At 51.7% G+C, this 21056-nt stretch overlaps 2 protein-coding genes across 3 annotated transcripts in view; both read right to left on the bottom strand.

Moving 5' to 3' along the window:
• Nucleotides 1-20102, bottom strand: part of SLC25A42 (solute carrier family 25 member 42) — a 53883-nt gene extending 33781 nt beyond the window's left edge. The window contains exon 1 of one of the 2 annotated variants that reach the window (XM_070416497.1): nucleotides 20028-20102. In XM_070416497.1, the coding sequence (XP_070272598.1) occupies nucleotides 20028-20062 (35 nt within the window). In that variant the 5' untranslated portion in view covers nucleotides 20063-20102. Of the gene's footprint in view, nucleotides 1-47; nucleotides 122-20027 lie in introns of those variants that run through there. The other variant, XM_070416499.1, reaches the window with a different exon arrangement.
• The window catches only part of ARMC6 (armadillo repeat containing 6), a 21190-nt gene continuing 8427 nt past the window's right edge, over nucleotides 8294-21056 (bottom strand). Inside the window, exons 3-8 of the mRNA XM_070416496.1 lie at nucleotides 20028-20110; nucleotides 12740-13313; nucleotides 11077-11222; nucleotides 10086-10217; nucleotides 9573-9710; nucleotides 8294-8595 (exon numbers count right to left, since the gene is read on the bottom strand). Coding sequence (XP_070272597.1) covers nucleotides 8383-8595; nucleotides 9573-9710; nucleotides 10086-10217; nucleotides 11077-11222; nucleotides 12740-13313; nucleotides 20028-20110 — 1286 coding nt within the window. The 3' untranslated portion in view covers nucleotides 8294-8382. The remainder of the gene's footprint in view (nucleotides 8596-9572; nucleotides 9711-10085; nucleotides 10218-11076; nucleotides 11223-12739; nucleotides 13314-20027; nucleotides 20111-21056) is intronic.

Below are 21056 nucleotides of genomic sequence, written 5' to 3'. Positions count from 1 at the left end.
CTGAACTCCGACGCCTGCGCCGCCGCGCGCCCCCCGCGCCCGCTCACCGGCTGGGACGCGTCGCTGTCACCGCCGCCGCTGCCGCCTCCAGCCACCACAACTCCGCCTCGCGTACCCCTCCGGCGCGCGCCGCGGGAGGGGTCCATGACGCACCCCTATTGGCTGTGCGATGACCAATCAGAGATGGAGATGGCAATGATTGGTGGGCATAAAGCAGACGGGCAACCCCTAAAGCCAATCGCTGCTGGGGTAGAGGCGGGACTGTTGTGAGAGACTCGGAGTGTCAAGGGTGGTCCCGCCCAGCGGAGGTGCTAGGAGGTGAGGGCCTGGAGGCTGGCGAGAATTGGAGCACTGGCAGAAGACAAGCAGCCCTGACGACCAATCGCTGGGGAACAAGAGCGGGGCTCCAAGGTGGCTGGAGCAACTGGCTCCAGTGAAACAGAGGGAGTAGCCTGGAGGGCGACGAGGATTGGCTGCGAAGCCGAAGGGGTGTGGCCAGCCGCAGGGGCCGTGGGCGGTGTGCCACGGGCGGAGCTCAAGTGTGCAAGGTGCGGTCAGGCCCGGAGCATGGCGGCTAGAGGTGCCCTCCTACGCCCCACATGAAGTCCCCTGAGACGGTGGAGAGTGAACTTGGGCCATCTCGGCCGAAGGACTCGTGGATAATCACTCCCTATTATTCCGTTGCAAACGACAGGGAGAGGTGAACTCGCTGGAGTTCACTAAGGCTGGCACTCTGCGGCTCCCGGTTGGTGTGAAGACGTGGAAAGAAGTGGAGTCCTACTCGTTCGATTTGTGATTTTCTGGAAGTGTTGGACTTTTCCGAGTTCAAGCTTTCTGTCCCTCGATCCAATGGCATCCCAGTCCGGCCTCTTCCCTGCTATAAGCCTTTTGTAATCTTAACCACAATCCCATGAGTTTAAAGCTACCATTGGCCCCCCTTTACAGAAACCAGAGCATAGAGGTCAAGCTCCTTGCCCAAGAGCGCAACGCACTTCAGTAGCTGGATCTGGGTGTGAATCCAGAAGTCTGCTTTTTGGAAGAGGATAAGGCAAGTGTCAAAGAATAGCCCTGGAGGCCTGAGAGACTCAGGTTCCAATTCCTGTTCAACCATTGACCCACCCACCGCACAACCTTGGACACTTTGAGCCTTTTTCCTCATTGGACAATGATTCTTACACCTGGAGAATTTATATCCCAGTCCTTGCCTTGATCCTCTGGTGAATGCCTTTGACCCACAGGAGGTCACAACAGGCCTGTGAGCCTCAGCTTCTCTGTGAGGTGTGGTTCATGAAATTCTTTGCAGTCAGACACCAGCAGTTTAGGGAGCCATCTGTCATCCAGTGTTCTGCTGTCACTGGAATTTCCCCCAAGCCCACCTGCTCTTGGATTCCCTTAATCTCCAGGAGAGAGAGGGTTACAAATGTTCCCAGATACTGGCTCTTATTACGCCAGATTCAGGTTGGGGTTGGTGGAAATCCAGTCCAGAACCAGGAGTCCTGGGAGGGAGCAAGACTGAGCTAAGCCTTAATAAGGGCTCACATTTCAGGGTTGTACTAGCTGCTGGTAAGTGCTTAATCCATGACATCTCTTGGAGGAAATGACTGGGGCTCATACTATAGGAAGTCACTAGCCCAAGACCACCATCTGACTTATGATCTACACTAATAAAAGAGAAACATGGTAATTGGCGTACGACCACTACCCTTTTCATTGGCTAATCAGTGAGTATATGCAAATTAACTGTCAGCCAAGATGGCGGCCGGCAGCCAGGCACTGAAGCAAGCATGAGGCTTGCTTGCTGCAGACTCCAACATTCCCCACCTCACTTGCAGGCCTCTCAGTTGCAACTCTAAGCAACTATATACTATGTTGCAAATAAGGAGGTAAATAAAACCCCAGAAACCGGCTTTCATTCAGCCAGGCTTTAGCAACATTGTATTGATGTTTTCAGCAGTAAGGCCTCAGAGCTAAAGCTGGCCCAGAATAAAAAAAAAAAAGAAAGAAAACAAGGAGCGGTTGGAAGCTTCAGTCACTCGCTTCCGGAAAACAGCCCTCAGCCCCTCACCCAGACTGGCCAGGCACCCCAGTGGGGACCCTCACCCTGATCCAGGACACCCTTCAGGGCAAACCAGCCGGCCCCCACCGGTGCACCAGGCCTCTATTCTATATAGTAAAAGGGTAATATGCCTCCCGACACCGGGATCAGCATGACAGGGGGCAGCGCCCAAACCCCCTGATTGCCCTGCGGCTCTGTGTGTGACGGGGGGAGCTCCCCAACCCCCTGATTGCCCTGCGGCTCTGTGTTTGACAGGGTGCAGCGCACTAACCCCCTGATTGGCCCTGCTCTGTGTGTGACAGGGTGCGGCGCCCCAACCGCCCCCCCACGGGCCCTGCTCTGTGTGTGACAGGGTAGAGCCATAACCTCCCCATTGGCCCTGCCCTGAGTATGACAGGGTGCAGCACCCCAATCCCCTTATCCGCCCTGCTCTGTGTGTGACAGAGGCAGCGCTCCAACTCCCTGATCAGCCCTGCTCTGTGCATGACAGGGGGTGGCGCCGCAACCTCCCCATCGACCCTGCCTTGAGTGTGACAGGGAGTGGTGCCCCAACCCCCCAATCGGCCCTACCCTGAGCGTGACTGAGGGTGGCATCGCAACCTCCCGATCTGCCCTGCTCTGTGCATGACGGGGCAGTGCCCCAACTCCCCAATCAGCCCTGCTCTGAGCCCGACCAGGGGCTGCACCTAGGGACTGGGCCTACCCTCTGCCACCCAGAAGCAGGCCTAAGCCAGCAGGTCGTTATCTCCCGAGGGGTCCCAGACTGCGAGAGGGCACAGGCCGGGCTGGGGAACCCTCCTCCCCTCCCGAGTGCACAAATTTTTGTGCACCGGGCCTCTAGTATTCCCATGATATCCCTGCCTCCCCTCCCCTTCCATACCTCCTAGCTGTGGTTAGCTTCCCTGAAACTTCAAGACCCTGGTCTCCATTCTGCCCCCCAGAGGAAAGGAGGAACCAGAGTCTGCCGAACACCTACTGAAGTGTCAGGTCCCTGCCAGGCCTTCCCAAACACCATGTCACATGACTTCCGGATTCTTGGAATCTGGGGAATGGGGGTGACAGTGCCCACTTTTCAGACAAGAAAACCTAGCCTCATGTAACAAATGTTCCTTGCTAGAAGGGTGCAGGGCTGGGTTTGATCCCTGCTCTTTTTGACTTGCTGGCCACAGGATCTTCAGCAAGTGACTCAAACTCCCTGCCTCAGTTTCTCCAACTACCTCCCAGGGTTGATGGCAGCATTAATGAATTGAATGGAAGTAAAACTCACAAATGTATTGGTCTGCAGTGAGAACTCACTGAACATCTGTGATGGACAAGTTGTTCTCAGGAACTTGGTTTCCTTTTTTATAAATAGCACTTTATGGAATGTGGATATAGACCAACTATGAGTGTAGTCTGCCACCTGAAGAGGGAGATAGTAATGCTGAAGGAGTCCTCACTCACAGTACCCATCTGCCAAGCTCTGTGAGGGAAGCAGCAAGCTCCTGGAAAATCCCATGGTACCCCCAGGGACAGTGCCAACTGAGGCAAGGGTCAGGCAGCATCCCAGCACCCAGCTGCTCCTTCTAGTGCCAGAAACACTGGCTGCGCTCTGGCTTCTGTTTGCTTGTCAGCAAGCTGGCACCAGCCAACCTTCCTCCACCCTTCCAACAATGTCAGGCAAAGCCCCTTGGCATCAGCAACTGATAGATACCCCACCATGGGCACCTTGGTTGTGCCTGGCCAGTGTGCTCAGGATCCTAGCTCTTCTGAGCTGGCCTGGCTGACCCTGGGCAGGCCACCGCCTCTTTGTCCCCTAGTTCCCTCTACTTCTCTGGGATCCTGGGAATCATCTCACACACCAGCAATGAACTAGGCTTAGGCACAAGGCTTAATCAACCGAGACCAGAGAGCCATTTGCCCAAGGTCAGGTTGGCAACAGAGGAGTGGCAGAGGCAGGCCAAGCTGGGTTCTCATCCTGCTTCGGCCCCCCAAATGCCAGTGAGTCTATTTCACATCTGGAAAAATGGGGTTCACAGGCTATGCCTCTCAGAGATGTTTGCAACCAAGGATCCTAGGCCAGTGGTCGGCAAACTCATTAGTCAACAGAGCCAAATATCAACAGTACAACGATTGAAATTTCTTTTGAGAGCCAAATTTTTTAAACTTAAACTATATAGGTAGGTACATTGTTATTAACTTAATTAGGGTTCTCCTAAGGCTTAGGAAGAGCCACACTCAAGGGGCCAACGAGCCGCATGTGGCTCGTGAGCCGCAGTTTGTCGACCACGGCCCTAGGCCCTTCCCTGGCTGGAGGGACACAACAGTGACTACAGCCATGCCTAACTGGTTTCAAGGCAATCTCAGTCTCCAGAGGCTCTGAGAGTCCTGGCCGCTCATCCAAGAGCACCAGCAACGGAGGCACAGCCCAAACATGCTGGCACCTCCCTTGCAGTCATGTTCCCCTCAGCCCACGTTTTTATGTCATCAACAAGGTCAGGGAGTACTACTTGATTGGCGGGGGAGGGGTACTGTACTGGGCACACCCCCAACCAGGCCTTGCAGGGAACTATGGCCCAGTGCAGTGACAAACAGTCCATTTTCAGTTGAGTCGGCCAAGGTCAACCTGAGGTGGCAGTGCAGGGACTAGAACAGCCGTGGGCAAACTATGGCCCGCGGGCCGGATCTGGCCCGTTTGAAATGAATAAAACTAAAAAAAAAAAGACCGTACCCTTTTATGTAATGATGTTTACTTTGAATTTATATTAATTCAGACAAACAGTCCATCCATGCTTTTGTTCCGGCCCTCCGGTCCAGTTTAAGAACCCATTGTGGCCCTCGAGTCAAAAAGTTTGCCCACCCCTGGACTAGAACCTAGGCCTGGCCAACGTCTGGGAAATGTGGGGTCTTCAGCTGGACATGGGATAACCAGGCTGAGGACATCTAAACAGTCCCTAAGTGCACCCCCTGAAGACACCCATTTCCTCTGGCTAAGGTGGGAAGAACTGATAAACGGGAGCCACCCATCCCCAAAGAGGCCTGCAGCTATAGAAAAGCTGGCAAAGAGCCCAGGAGTGGGCCCTGGGCTGTGCGGGAGGCCTTCTCTCCAACCACCCTGTGTACTTATTAATTTACTCAGGTAAATGTTCAGAAATGTTTACAGGAAGCTGGAGCAGAGTGGGGGAGACAGGAGCCTACCCACACAGAGTGGGGGGCAGACAAACAGGAAAACATACAGATGGCATCAGAGGTCAGTGGCATAGCACAAGGGGTGATGGGACTGGGAAAGGGAGAGGACAGAGGGAAGGGTACTCCAAAAGGAGGGCAAAGGCCCTGACGTGAGGAGGCTGGTGTGGCTGGAATCACGATTAAAGGAGAGCATGAGGAAGATGAGGGTGGGGGTGGGCAGGGCCTGGAGTGCAGTTTGGTTTTATGGGGAGGTTGATGGGGAGCCATGGGCAGAGTGAGAGCTGATCTGGGGCAGGAATCACAGGGCAGCACTCAGGCTTCCTCAGAAACTGGCTGGCAGCATCCACCCTCCCCACTCACCTCTACCCCACTCCTGCCCATGTGACAGATGAAGTAACATAAGGCTTACAGGGCCTGAGGACTCCCCAAGGTCACAGTGTTATAGGCATTAAGACAGGCATGAGCAGAGCAAGGACAATGGACCAGGTATAGAACGTCACCAAGACCAAAAGCCCTGGGTGCCTAGCAAGGGGCAAAACTGGGAAAATGATAACCTCACCCCCACAGTAACCTTTCCTTCCCTAGCATATTGCTGGTCATGCAGTTTAGACACCCTGACCTTTTCCTCCCTAACGATAACAGCTAGGCCTCAGTTGTATTTCAGCTCCCGGCCCACAATGGCAGCAAAATCAGACAAGTGACACCATGGCTGCCTCAGGACCAGCTGCGCTGACTATTGATGCCCTGCCCAGGTGCCAACCAATCAGTAGTGACCAAGACCCTGAAAGAGCACACCTGGAAAGCTGGTGAATGCCTCCCCTGAGAGCTCCCCTAAGATTCCCACCTGCAAGAAATAAATACCATCAATGCAAAGGACCCAACTCATGCTCTCCCCAAGGGGAGCGTGCCTGTGCCATTCCCTTCCCCCTCCTTCCTCCACAGGCACGTATCCCCTAAACTCTAAGGGATCCCACAAGACTTGCAACCAGGGTAGCAGGGGGGCAGCAGCAGCTCATCCTGGGCAAACTCCCTGAACTTGTCTCCAATGCCCCCTTTCCTCTGACTTCCCAGTGAGCCACAGCAGCCCAGCCTAGGCTCTCCTGTTGCTTCCACTATGTCCTTCCTTGTTTCACTGTCCTGAGTGTGTTTTTACTACAGCCAACAAATTCTTGCTTGCTTTGCTGCACTGTGTCTCTTGCTTGAAATCTTTCCTTCAAGTAGATAAGAATTGAAGTCTTGTCTTGCTGGTAACAGAAGGACTGTCCCAAGGTCACACATTTGGCTGACCCAGAAATCAAAGTCAGGGCAACCTAGAACAGGCAGGGATCCTTCTCCTACACCCTTGCCAAGTCCCTGGTGAGGGGAGGTCAGGGCAGGGTCACTGGGGTAGAGGGTCATGTCAGCCCAATTGAGCAGGCAGGGCCCGCCCAGCTGGGGGCGGGGGAGACTTGGACACCGCAGGGAGGTGGGGCCAGGGTGCTGATCTCACAGCTATTTGTATTAGCCAATTTCCATGGAAACCAGGAGCTTTCTGGGAAAAGGGCTTGAACTGATGTCAAGAGTGAAAATGAGTCCCTCCTCAGGCTAGGGGAAGTGAATGACCAGTAGAGGAGTGTACTCCGAGAGGAGAGGGGCTCTAAGGTGCAGGCTGGAGGGGCCAAGCACGTGCCTGGAGCCCACCAGGGGTCTTGAGGCTACTCTGACCCTGACCAGGCCATTTGGAATGCATGAGCTGCCAGTTGACCACAAGATGCCCCCTGAGAGTGTCTACAGAGAAAGCTGGGGTCTGCCAGGCACTGGAGACCCAAGAACACTTGGAAGATGTAGTGGGCATTGGGGTACCAACAGTGATGTCCATCCTACAGATGGGGAAACTGAGATTCAGAGAGAGAAGGCAGGCTGCCCAAGCCACCTAGCAAGCAAGGACCTCAATGTGGTCAGGAGGGGCAGTGCAAAAGTGTCCTCCTGGGTGACCAAGGTGAAGCTAAGACAATCAGGCACCTCCCATGTCTCAGCTCTGCTCCAACATTGAGGGTGAGCTATCACCCGCCACCCCCCGCCCACCCTCCTCCCCCCCACACACACTCCCTGTTTTATGGAGGATCAAATCAAAGCTCAGAGAGGTTATGTCACTTACTGCAGGCCACATAGTTGAGTGGGTTGGATGCTAAGCAACTCAGCTCCCCAGGGAGATGCACACTCAGAAGCAGCAACCTCGGTGCCTGCAAACCCCAGGCTCATGCCAACTGTGGCCCAGCAATCTGCCTGTCTAAAAGCAACATCAGATCCTATATCCCAAGCTGTTCTCAAAACCTCTTCACTTTCCTCAGCAACCCCATGGCCTGCCCAAATGTCCACTCCTCCCAGTATCTGAGAACACTGGCTGCAAAGCCCCCTACCCCTGCATAAGGACCTTGGAAGAGAGTCCTCCATTTGTCAACCAATGGTCTCTTTAAAAAAAAAAAAAAAAATTTATATATATAGTTACTATTATTATTATTGATTTGAGAGAGAGGAGAGGGAGAGTGAAACATTACCAATGAAAGACACATCAATTGGCTGCCTATTACACACCCCTACTGGGCAGGAAATTGAACCAGCAACCTTTTGATGTATGGGACAACACTCATCCAACTGAGCCACACAGTCCAGGGCAAGCAAGGTCTTTTTATTACCACACAGAAATGGCTGGCCTGGGGCCCCAGAGATGGACCAGCCTCAGTCCCTGCCCTCTGGCAGGAAAGGCAAGGTATCTTTGACCCATTTACAGGTGAGAAAAACAGGAGCAAAGCAAGAATGGATGTGAAGAGGCAGAAGCGAGATCCCTGCCCCACTCTGAGACTGGCCAGTGTGTCTGCCAAATTTCAGATAGCCCTTCACCCCAAGCAATGCTGAGAAGGTCCTTCTGGTAGGAAAGGGCTTGGGGGAGGGGCCACGATGGGTAATACTAAAACTGCTGGCTGGTGATGGGAGCACAAGACCCAGTGTTGATGCCTTACCAGTGCTCCCTTTCTACCCCCAAGCTTGTACCTGGTACCCATCAGAAAACAGGTCTCACTGAGTTGGGGGAGGAATCTGGGAGGCAGAGTGGCTGGACATGGATCTCCCCATTTCCTGAGTCACACGACTCACCCAGAGTCGCAATCTAGGAGGCTGGGTCAAGGTGCCAGGTTGCCCTTCTGGCCAGTCCACAGCTCTCGGAGCTCTACATGGCACCCCAGGTCCCGCAGGGCTGCCTTGGCCACGTCCTCGCAATCTTGGTGAGCAACACGGGCCTGCACAATGAGTGCTTCGGCCCCGAGGTCCAGGATGAGCTGTGAGAAGGCCTGGCTGCGGGCCACTAGGTTTCGGATCAGCATGCAGGCCTGTTTCTAGAAGGGAGAGAAGATGAAGGCTGTAGGCTGGTGCTTAAAGTCCCAAGGTAGGATCCACTCTGATCTTGGGGTTATCGTCATAACACAATGATGACCACAGCCATTATTCAATGGGTGCTATGCTATGGCTCATCAGGCCAGATGCATCCCTTCACTTCATCTTCTCCACAGGCCAAGGCATAGCTAATCCATTTCCCAGGATGCCCAAAGGTTCAGCAGGTGGGGCTGATCGCTCAGATATAGTCCTTTAGTCTCACAGAGAGTCTGGCAGGGGCCCCAGAGGAAGAGGGCAGCAAGACAGAGGAAAGAGGGGGTGTGCACAGGGCCCATCTGTCAATTACATTGGTACTCCTTCAGTATACCCTGCATATCTGCCATGTGTGGGTACCTAGAAGCACCCCAACAAGGCTTCCACCTCCAGTGGATGAGTAGGTGAAGTGTGGGGACTTCTGGCCAGGGTGGTCAGAAAAGGACAAGGTAATGGGCCAGCCAAGGGCATGATGTCCTGGAAGGGCCAGGAGAGGAAGGCCCTATAGGAACCACAGCCTGGGGTATCTAAGGATCATGAGGCCCCAGTGCTGGGGTGCATGTGAGACAGGGACTGCAAGAAGCAGTGTGTGTTTCAGGCCACAGTGTACGCATGGCTCCGTGTATAGTTCAGCCCTGAAGACTCCCCAGTGAGGTGGGCAGAACCATCCCAAATCCAAGCAGAGCCCCACTGCTCTCTCCCATTCCCTCCTCCTCCCCAGATTCCTACAAAGAGCCTAAAAGAAAATATCAAACACAGAATAAAGGAGCAGGGACAGTATACTCTGGAGGATGGCATGTAGCTGCAGAACTCTAGGAGCTGGGAAGGAATAGGAACCTATAAGGCTTGGGCCATGATGGGAATGGGGACAGGGACAGGGACGTGGAGGGCCTGTCTGGCCCCCCTTCTGCATGCGGGCTTCTGCCTCTCCTACTTCCTTACCCACCTGCACACCAGCCTCCTTCGGGTGTGCCTTCATCGCCTCCAGTGCAGCCAAAGCACCACCGCCCTCCACAATAATCCGGCTGTTCTCGGGCTTGCGCAGGGCCAGGACACACAGGGCTGCACAGCTCTGCTCGCATACCTGCAGGATGGGTCACAGGAATGGCTGAGACCAGGCCAACAGACCCCCAGGTGAGTGTCCCAAGACCCCACTTGAACAGACCACTATCAGTTCAGGTGTGTACCGGACCAGCAATAGCAGGAACAGTATCAGGGTGACAAAAACATCAACCAAGCTTTTCTGTCCCACTTCCCGCTCTGCTTACCCTGACTCTCACTCACCAGACCCCCCTCCACCCTAACCTTGCCTGATCCCACCCCTTGCCCACCCTCATTCTCCCTGCCCCTCCCCCTCCCTCATCTCTAGTTGAGGAAATGGAAAGAGCATCACACAGATATAGTGACTGAACTGGGATTCCAGATCCACTGCCCCACCTCATGAGCCCCTTGGAAGTACCTGGGGGCTGGCCAGGTGCCGGGTCATGGCAGCCACAATGGACTCTGTCCCACCTGCACGGACAATGGCATCCTTCACATCATCATTGCCTGCAATAGCCCTCAGGGCACTCAGCACTTGCTTCACAAGGTCCTATATGGAGGGCACAAGGGGGTCACACCCTGGTGCAGCCAGCCCCCCTCCCCGCTGCACCAGGTGCTAACTGCTAAGTTGCTGTATTGTGGGAGGGGGTCTTGAGGGTAGGTCTGGGGCTGTTCAGCAGTCTGAACAACAGCTAAGGCTGCCCTGGGGCACAAAGGCTGCATGTGACAGCTGGGTTACTATTCATTGTATAGAGAAGGCAGGGGAAGTAGATCTTGTTGTTCCAATGACTTTTCCCCCACCCCCCACAGAGGAAGCATTGGCTCAGGTCAGCAATCAGAATACCAGGTCTCCTTGGCCTTGGCTGCAGGCCCAGGGTGGGCAGTGATTGACTTGACCGGCTGCTGTCACTGGCCGGGTCAGGATCCCTAGCCTTAGGCTGGACATGTGGTGAGGGGGTTGATAAGTCTCTGTTACATGAAATAATGATGGTCAGGGATCCTTGACCTGTTATACAGAGAGGAAAGCCCAGGAAGTGAGGGGTAGGCCTCACTCAAGCATCACACAGCTGAGCTGAGGTCTGGGTTAGCCCTGGCGACACCCACTCCTATCCCTCCTACTCCTGGAAGAAAATATAAAGATACTAGAGGACAGTAAGAAAGAGTGGGATGGGTTTGTCTGCCCCAAAACTTTAGTTCCCACCTATGGGTCAATGAGAAGTAGAAATACATTTTGGTTTTGGAATCAGCACAGGGGCCAGGCGTGTCCTCACACAGGCTTGTATGGCTGGCAGGAGCCCAAAGGGACAAGTTCCCTGAGAGGCTGGAGACTTTCCCAGGCATGGAGAAAAATGTCAATTTGAAATCAGGGTGAGGGGACGTTGCACTTTAAGACAGCTCTGGATGCCCACCTGATGGTTGTTGCAGTTGGCCAATAGGGCCACCAGGATGCCAAGGCCCCCGAGGTCTACGACCTCTTGACAGAACTCGTTGCGAACAGTCAGATGGGATAAAGTGCTGCAGAGCTCACTCAGGACGCTGGGGTTGTCAGGGAACGCTGCAGAGAGGGAGGGAGAGGAACTGTGGGGATGAGGAAGGAGCAGAGGACCAGCCACAGCTCCGAGCCAGCAGTCCTGGTTCGAATCCTGCTCCACCCTCTGCCTGGCAAGGTGGCTTCCTAAACGAGGAGAGCCCCAGTGAACACCATGGGCAGTACGGACCTGCAGTGCCCCCTGCTGGCAACTGAGGAAGACACTGGATGCCCTGCTCCCCCCACCTCTTCACCATGCCCCAGCTAAATACCAGACCAACTGATGGTAATAGCTAAAAAAAGAAAATCATAATAATGCCATAATAAAACATCCGAGACTATTTTTATGATTTTGGGGTGGGAATGACCTTTCTAAGTATAAGAGGAAACCCAGAAACCATAGAGAGACATACAGAGTTGACAGGGCAGAACTGAACAGTTGTGAAGACCAAGCTCAGAGGCACAGGGAGGAGGCTGCACTGCCTCTCCTGGGGGAGGGGTGGAGAGCCATAACCTATGCAGAGTTAATCTATGCAGAACTGATAGTCAGTTCGTGTGCCCCAGTGACTCCATGGGCGCTAATCTGATGTGCCATGAAGGTGTTCTCTAGACATGGTGATATCCATCTGCCTTTAAGTAAAGGAGTGGACCCTGGATGGTCTAATTAGCTGAAGACCTTACCAGAGAAACTGAGGTCTTCCTGAGGAGGAAAAAGCACCCCTGTGGAGTGTGGTGTCAGTTCCTGCCCCAAGGATTTGACTCAAAAGCCCCACATTAGCCAACTCCTTGCAATAAGTGTTTATACCCACATATCCTACTGGTTGTCTCTCTCTGGTAGAACCCTGACAAAAATGAGCTCTTGTAAATAAACAAGAAAATGCAAATGACCCCTTAGAAAAGCAGCCTGACTTCCAAGATGATCAAGATCTGTTTCCACTCTCTCCAGGGGTTTGGAGGGGAGGCTGAGGCAGGCCCATCTCTCTGGCAGAAAAGACAAGAGGCGGTGGGGAAAGGGAACTCATTCTTCTAGCACCTTCAGTACACCAGACCTGTCAGGCCTTTTTTGGTGGATGCAGTGGATGGGAGCTGGTGCTTTGAGGTCTGAATGTCAGTGTTACAACCTCCCATGATAGGCTCATGGTTACCCTGGAGTCAGGAACACATATGTGCACAAGAATTTGTGGCCAAGTGTGAACCAAAGTGTGAACTGCTACCTGGGACCAGCCATAGTGAATGCCAGCAATACTTCCCCCATCTTTGGGAAACACCCTTGTTTTCCCTTTGGGGAGCTCTTCCCCACTCTCAATCTCGTTGGACAGAGCTGAGTCCCCTCCCCAAATGGCTTTAGATATGTCCACAGGACTTGGTCCTGGCCAATGAGTGCTGGCTCTCCTGGAACAACTAGGAGTAAGGATACTGTTCCATAAGGGCTACCATGCAGGTAGGATGAAGCCAAGAGAGGCAAGTGGAGCCTAGAGCCAGCCATGCCTATGCCTGAAGCAGCTCTAGGCCCTGACTCTAACTCTTACCACACCTGTCCCTACCTTTGGCAGCCTCGATGAGCACCTTCAAGCCTCCGTTCTCCTGCACAATCAGCTTAGCGTGGTCGTGGGCATTGCCGAAGGGCACACGAATGTCATCATCAAAAGTCATGATGCGGAGGGCCCAAGAGGCCTCCCTGACCACATCGGCACAGCGGCTGTGCCTGACGATGGCACCAGTTAATAGGGGCAGCACACCAGCTTTCACCAGACTCTGCCGATTCTGCTCATGTTTCAGGCAGGCATGGCGTATGCAGCGGATCCCAGAGCAAATCAGATCAGCTGCATCGGCATGCTGGTCCAGAGTGGTCACCAGGAGCTTTAGGCCCTGGGTGTCCAAGAGGTCGGGCTGGCCATTGATCAGTGCTGATATGGCATTGAGGGCCTGGAGCAGAAGTCCCTGGTCACCTGCTGCAGCCAGCTTCCAGGCAGCAAGTAGAATAGGGTAGGCACCCTTCTGAGCTGCCAGAAAGCGGCAGGCCTTGTGCTGCTTGCATTGCTCACAAAAGCGGGTAAGTTGTGCTGACACCTCCTGGGGGTAATAGCAGGCCACGGACTCCTGCAGGTCTTCCAGGATCTAGAAAACATGGGAGAAACCTCAGTGTCATCTCAGCCCAAGGAGGGCCACAGTGACAGTGCTGTACCCCTGAGGTCTGGGCCTACGCTGGAAGTTCTGTGGGGCCAGTTCCAGCCAAGTCAGCTTCTATGCCTGTGCTTTTAGGAGCCTTGAGTTTCATAGGCCACACAGAAGTCAAGGCCCAGGCCTCTCAGTGTCCTTGCCAAGGAGCCACAGATACAAGTGCAGATGTTTTAAACATCCCAGCCCTGGCTGCCACTGCATGTGAGGTCCCAAGCAAAACAAACTGTCCAACTGAACTCAGTCAGCCCAGTAGAATCATAAGAAACAATGAAATGGCTGTTGTTTAAGGTTGCTTCTTATGCAGCCATAACTAACTGATACACCCTCCAATGGCCAGCTCTCCAAAAAAGGTGAAAGCCACCTTCGCTAGGCCTGCCCACACCATGTTTCCTATTTGTCTCTCTCATTTACTCCACAAATATTTACTGAGCATCTGCCAAATAAAACCATACTGTACACACAGCTGATTCACTCAAATTCAACTCTAAGCACCTGGGGGGAAATAATAATGAAAGAAAACAATATGAACAGGACAGACAATCTAGCTGCAATTCAACTCTATGACCTCAGTGCCTGCCTGAACAGGAGCCTTAAGACAAACCCATACACACCTGTCAAAATGACTGTCATCAATAAATCAACAAACAAGTGTTGGTGAGGATGTGGAGAAAAGGGAACCCTTGTGCACTGTTGGTGGGAATGCAGACTGGTGGAGCACTGTGAAAAGCAGTATGGAGTTACCTCAAAAAAATAAAAAATAGAACTGCCTTATGACCTAGCAATAACACTTCTGGGAATTTACCTGAAGAAACCTGAAACAATAATTGGAAAGAATATATGGACCCTCATGTTCAATGCAACATTATTTACAACAGCCAAGATTTGGAAGTAGCCCACGTGCCAATCAGTAAATGAGTGGATAAAAAAGCTGTGGTACAACCTGGTCGGTGTGGCTCAGTGGTTGAGGGTTGACCTATGAACCAAGAGGTCACAGTTTGATTCCCAGTCAGGGCACATGCCCAGGTTGTGGCCTCAGTCCCCAGTAGGGAGCATGCAGGAGGCAGCTAATCAATGATTCTCTCTCATCATTGATGTCTTTCTTTCTCCCTCTCCCTTCTTCTCTGAAATCAAGAAAAAAATATACACACTGACACACCCACACACACACACTAGAGCAGTGATGGCGAACCTATGACACACGTGTCAGAGGTGACACGCGAACTCATTTTTTTGGTTGATTTTTCTTTGTTAAACGGCATTTAAATATCCTATTCTAATAAAAGACAAACATGCAAATTGACTGTACTTTCACTACACCTTAAGCCACGCCCACCAGCCAATCAGAGCGACTAGATGCAAATTAACCCAACCAAGATGGCGGCCAGCAGCCACGGAGCTGGAGCGAGCTGGAGGCTTGCTTGCTGCAGTGATGGAGGAAGCCAAGCTTCCCCACCTGCCGTGACCTGGCTCCAAGCTCCACTGAAAGCAACTAAGTTTCAATTATAGAAGGTAAATAAACCCCAGATACCTGCTTTCAGCCAGCCATGGCCACAGAGCTGGAGCAGCAGGAGTGGGTTGCCCCTGGTGATGGAGGAAGCCAGGCTTTCCGCAGGCCTCCGCTAAAGGCAACAAAGTTTCAATTATAGAAGGTAAATAAATCCCAGAATTAAAAAAAAAAAAAAAGAAAAAAAGGAGAGGCTGGGAGCTTATGTCACCAGGGTGCTTGGCCAGCCTGAAAACGGCCCTCAGTCCCTCACCCAGACTGGCCAGGCACCCCAGTGGGGACCCCCCACCCTAAAGAGGGTGTGGCCAGCCTGAAAACAGCCATCAGCCCCTCACCCAGGCTGGCCAAACCTCCATGGAGTGAGGGTCCCCATTGGGGTGGACATCCTCCAAAGGGTCCCACACTGCAAGAAGGCATAGGCCGGGCTGAGGGACCCCCCGAGTGCACAAATTTTTGTGCACCGGGCCTCTAGTATAAAATAAATATAAAAAATATAAGTCTTTGTTTTACTATCATTGCAAATATAAAAGAATTTCTATATGTGACACGGCACCAGAGTTAAGTTAGGGTTTTTCAAAATGCTGACACGCCAAGCTCAAAAGGTTCGCCATCACTTCACTAGAGGCCCGGTACATGAAATTCATGCACGGGGGGGCGGGGGGGGGGGTGTCATTCAGCCCAGCCTGTACCCTCTCCAATCTGGGACCCCTCGAGGAATGTCCGACTGGGATCGGGCCTAAACGGGAAGTCAGACATCAGTCTCACAATCTAGGACTGCTGGCTCCCAACAGCTCATTTGCCTGCCTGCCTGACTGCCCCTAACCACTTCTGCCTGGCAGCCTGATCACCCCCTAACCCCTGCCCTGCCAGCTTGATCGATGCCTAACTGCTCCCCTGCCGGCCCGATTGCCCCTAACTCCCCTCCCCTGCAGGCCTGGTCACCCCTAAGTGTCCTCTCCTACTGACCCGGTCGCCCCTAACTTCCCTCCCCTGCAGGCCTGGTCCCCCCCAAATGCTCTCCCCTGAAGACTTGGTCACCCCCAACTGCCCTCCCTTCCCTACAGGCCTGGTCCCTCCCAACTGCCCTCCCCTGCAGGCCTGGTCACCCCTAACTGCCCTCCTGTGCTGGCCTGATCGCCCACAACTGCCCTCCCCTGCAGGCCCAGTTACCCCCAACTGCCCTCCCCTGCCAGCCATCTTGTGTCCACATGGGGGCAGCCATTTTGACCACATGGGGGTGGCCATCTTGTGTGTTGGAGCGATGGTCAATTTGCATATTGCCTCTTTATTAGATAGGATATTAAAACAAAGGTTGTGGTACAGCCCTGGCCGGTGTGGCTCAGTTAGTTGGGCGTCGTCACCTGCACCATAGGGTTGCCGGTATGACTCTGGGTCAGGGCACATGCCTGGGTTGTAGGCTCGATCCCTGGTATGGGCATGCAGGACCCAGCTCATCAATGCTACGCTCTCACATGGATTTTTTTTTTCTCTTTTTCCCCACTCCCTTACTCTCTCTCTCCACCAAAAATCAATAAAAATATTTTTTAAAGAGCCTCGGCTAGCTCTGTTGGTTGAGAGTCGTCTCAAGCAGCAAAAAGTCACCAGTTAGATTCCCAGTCAGGGCACAGGACCGGATTAAGAGCTTGATCCCCAGTAGGTGGCGTGCAGGAGACAGCTTATAGATATTTTTCTCTCTCTCTCCTTCTCCTTTTCACTCTCTCTAAAATCAATAAAAAACGTATTTAAAAACAGTATTTTAGGTTCTAGTCAAGATGGCAGTGTAGGTAAATGTGGTACTTGCCTCCTCCCACACCACGTCAAAATTACAACTACAGAACAACTACTAGTATATTCAGAACTGCCTGAAATCTGCCTGAATGGAAGTCCTACAACTAGGGAATTAAAGAAGAAGCCAGAAAGATAAATACCACATGATCTCACTCATTTGTGGAATATAAAGAACATTATAAACTGATGAACAAAAATAGATACAAAGAAGCATCGAACAGACTGTCAAACTACAGCAGGAAAGCAGGAGAGGGTTGGTGGCGGGGGTAAGAGATCAACTGAAGGACTTGTATGCATGCATATAAGCATAACCAATGGACTCAAGACACTGGAGGGGGAGGAGGTGAGGGCATGTGCTGGGGGCTAAGGGAGGCCGGGGGGAGGTCAATGGGGGGAAAAAGGAGACATATGTACTACAATTTTAATACTTTAAACAGTAAAATAAAATTTGAAAAAAAAAGAAGCCACATCAAGATTGGTAGGAGGGGCAGAGATGTAGGGTGGACATGTGGGGCACAGGTGCGGAACCAGTTAGCCCCACACCCACGTGTAGTGGTTTAAAATTGGAAGGGATTATCTTGACTGTGGAGCTTTCCCTATTGGAGCGAGGCGTCTCAACCTCACACCAGGCCCCCCAGCCAAGGGTTCCAGTGCTATGAAGAGAAATCCCTATATTTTGGGGCTGACAAAACCAGCAGGGCCTGTCTGGTGTGGCTCAGTGGTTGAGTGTCTGCCTATGAACCAGGAGGTCACGGTTTGATTCCGATCAGGGCAAACGTCCAGGTTACAGGCTCCATCCCCATTCAGGGATGTACAGGAGGCATCCGATCAATGATTCTCTCTCATTGATGTTTCTATCTCTCCTTCCCTCTCCCTTCCTCTCTGAAATCAATAATAAATAAATAAATAAATAAATAAATAAATAAATAAAAATTTTAAACCAGCAGGGATTGTAGCTGAGATACATGGAGGTTGCTGTAGACCTAGGCAGTTCCTCTTAAAGGGACCCCACACAGGGTAGCAGCTTAAGAAACAAGGGACATACAGGGAGGAACTAACTTGTCTGGAATCAGGGCAAGAGCTGGAGAGGCAGCTTTCCCCCAGACTGACGTGCTGGCAGAGGCTACTGTTTCTTTGACGAGCCCTCCCCGCCACAGAGCTAACATGCATTTTCTTTTCCTCTCTTCTCTGACTAAATATAGAATAATTGCAATACTAGTATTATGTGTTCTCAATGGCACTTGTGTCATATGCTTTTCAAGTTCCTTGTAGGGTTCCTGCTAAATGATACAACCTCAGTTTTTGTTTTTTGTAGTAAAATATACATAAAATCTACCATCTTAACCATTTCTTATTACACAGTTGAGTGGCATTAAGTACATTCACATCATTGGGCAGACATCACCACCATCCATGTCCAGAAATTATCTTCCCAAACTGAAACTGTCTCCCTTAAACACTAACTCCCCATACGCACCTCCGCTAGCCATGGCCATTGGCACCCACCATTCTACTTTCTGTCTCTATGAATATGACTACTTGTGGAAATTCATGTAAGTGGAATTTTGCAGTATTTGTCCTTTTGTGTCTGGCTTATTTCACAGAGTATAAAGTCAAGCATTTTTCATGCATCAGAACCACAACACACAAGCAGAGCTCAATGGTGCTATGGTATGTAAGAAGGGTTTGGTTAAGTTGCAAGGTGAGAACAAGGCTAGGAGATTCGAACCCCAATGTGTGTGGCACCACTCACAGGAAAGGGTGAGAAGGAAGCTGGTAGGATGTATAGGACAGGGACTTTCAGATTTTACTATAAATGCTTGAGTATTGCTTGACTTTTTTATATTTGTTTATTGATTTCAGAGAGGGAGGGAGAGATAGAAACATCAGTGATGAGAGAATCATTGATCGGCTGCCTCCTGTACGCCCCACACTGGGGATCGAGCCCGCAACCCAGGTATGTGCCCTTGACCAGAATCGAACCTGGGACCCTTCAGTCTACAAGCCGACGCTCTATCCACTGAGCCAAACCAGCTAGAGTTGCTTGACTTTTTTATGCCAAGAACATATTCACATTCTTCTTCTGTAATGAAGAATAAAACTTTAAAACTGAAATTAAGAATAACAAAAGAACAAAGGCTACAAACAAACTAGTTTCTTACACTGCTAGCAGTAGACCTCCAAGCCATTCTCTGTGCTTGGCCTCCCCAGGAGAAGGACCTGGGTCTGGGTCCCAGCTCGGCCCTCAATGGCTGTGACCACAGGTGAGTCATTTATTCTTGGGAAGCCTCATATTCCTGATCAACAAAATGGGCTAATCACAGATTGAGTTTTAACCACTAAGCACAATGCTGAGCACTTCAAAAGTACTCGATGACTGCTAGAGGTCATTGTTACTGAGATCCTTCATATATAAAGGGCATCTACAAATCAATAAGAAAAAAAACAAAAAACGATAAACCACAAAATAGAAAAACTGCCAGAAGACAAGCTCATTTAAAAATACACTCATCCTTACTAGCAAAGTCAAAAGAAAACAAGATGATTTTCACATAACCTCTATAAGGCAGGAGATGGTGAGGACTCTGAGGAAGGGAGAAATAAGCACCTTGCCCTAGTCAGAACTGGGATCACACCCAGGGCTGCTCCTCCAACTTCTTTCATCATTACACTCCCTTGCTGCCAGTAGTCATTTTACTCTCTTTGGATCTCAATTTCACCATCTGAAAAATGGAAATAATAATCCCAACCTTACAGGTGTCTTTGGGAGAATAACTGAGATAGCACAAAGAAAGCACTTTGCACGGAACTGAGTCCACAGCCTGTTCTCAATAAACACTAGAATCTTCTGTTGTTTTACAACAGCTTACTACTGTTTGATGGATGACCTTAAGGAAAAGACTTAACCACTGTAAGCTATACCTTCCTTGTTTGGGTTGCTGGAGAGCCAGGGCAGGCTCTGAGTCTCCATTTCCCAATCAGTAATTCAGGAACAATACCGCCTACTCTACAGGCCAGTTTAAGTGCTAAGGGGAAAGGCTGTAATGTTCTGGTAAATAGTCATAGATGACAGCCTTACTATGATCCCACTCTCTCTGAGCAAACTTGGTGGTCAGAAAGCTAAAAAGAGGCTCCTCCATGGTGCCCTCCACCCCCAAGAGACCCTCAGACATGGACTCAGGGAGCCCTAGATGCAAACTCAGGCCCACCTGCGAACGCTGGGCATTCCCTGACCTTCAGAGCCTATATGTGCCAAGTGGAAACCAGGGAAAAGGTGCCTCTGACAGACTATTACAAGTGACGTGTATGCGAACAGGCATGTAAGGTCAGCCCTGCCCACATGGGCCTCTCCCTCCTACCTGCAGGATGTCGTGTATAGGCTCCTGAAGTCCATCTGCAGAGATTTTGGGTGCCATCTTTATAATGTTGCTCAGTTCGACCCCTGCAGAAGTGAGGAAACAAGTGACAGCCATCATCCCGATGGGCCTGCCAGGATCACACCTCATGTCCCTTCTGTTGGTCCCACCCACTCAGGAGGACTTCTGGGAGTTGTTTGGCCCAGCCAGGTGTTGCTCAGTGGTAGAGCATCGACCTATGAACCAGAAGGTTCGATTCCCAGTCAGGGTGCATGCCTGGGCACTCAATTCCCAGTGTGCGAGGCAGCCCATCAATGATTCTTTCTCATCATTGATGTTTCTATCTCTCTCTCCCTCTCCCATCCTCTCTGAAATCAATTTTAAAAAATATTAAACAAAACGGGTTGTTTGTAGTGGTGTGGCTGGGAGGTTGGAGAACCTATAAGCCACGGTAGGGAGCTCTCCCACCCCAGGACAGGCCACAGTGGGGGGCGAGGGTCATTTGACAAAGGGTGAGTCAGGGAGCTGGAAATGAACGCCGGCTCTATCACTTCAGATTAAGAGTTGGACTTCCCATTGGCCAAACCCAGTGAGATGCCAGAGGGCAAGGGAGACCAGGTATTCGGCCTCAGAGGTCAGAGGCTGGTGTCCTGGGCACACAGTGGGATATAGTCAGTGGATAATGGCTGGAGGACTACCCAGAAGTATCCTTCCAGTGAGGGCAGGGATATAGCCAGGGTGAGGAATAACAGGAGCCCCAAGGGAGAAGGCTGTGGGATCCCCTCCCCTCTTAGCCCACCAGGCAGAATGTGCCTCTTGCTGCAGTGATGGCATGCAGCCTCACTACTGTTCTACTCCCATTGGCTGGGCAGGGCTGAGGAGTAAAGACCCACCCCCTTCACCTCGCACCTCCATATGGACATGGCTGCTAAGTCTGGGCCAACAACTCTTTTTGAAACCACTTCCCTGGTTTGAGCATGACACCTGTTTCTACAGGTAGGTGACTGACACCCACTTATGCCTTCTTGAGCT

Source organism: Myotis yumanensis, unplaced genomic scaffold (genome assembly GCF_028538775.1).
Source record: "Myotis yumanensis isolate MYYU_CA2020_CCGP unplaced genomic scaffold, mMyoYum1.0.hap1 SCAF_5, whole genome shotgun sequence".
NCBI lineage: Eukaryota > Metazoa > Chordata > Mammalia > Chiroptera > Vespertilionidae > Myotis > Myotis yumanensis.
This window is presented reverse-complemented; position numbering and strand designations above follow the sequence as displayed.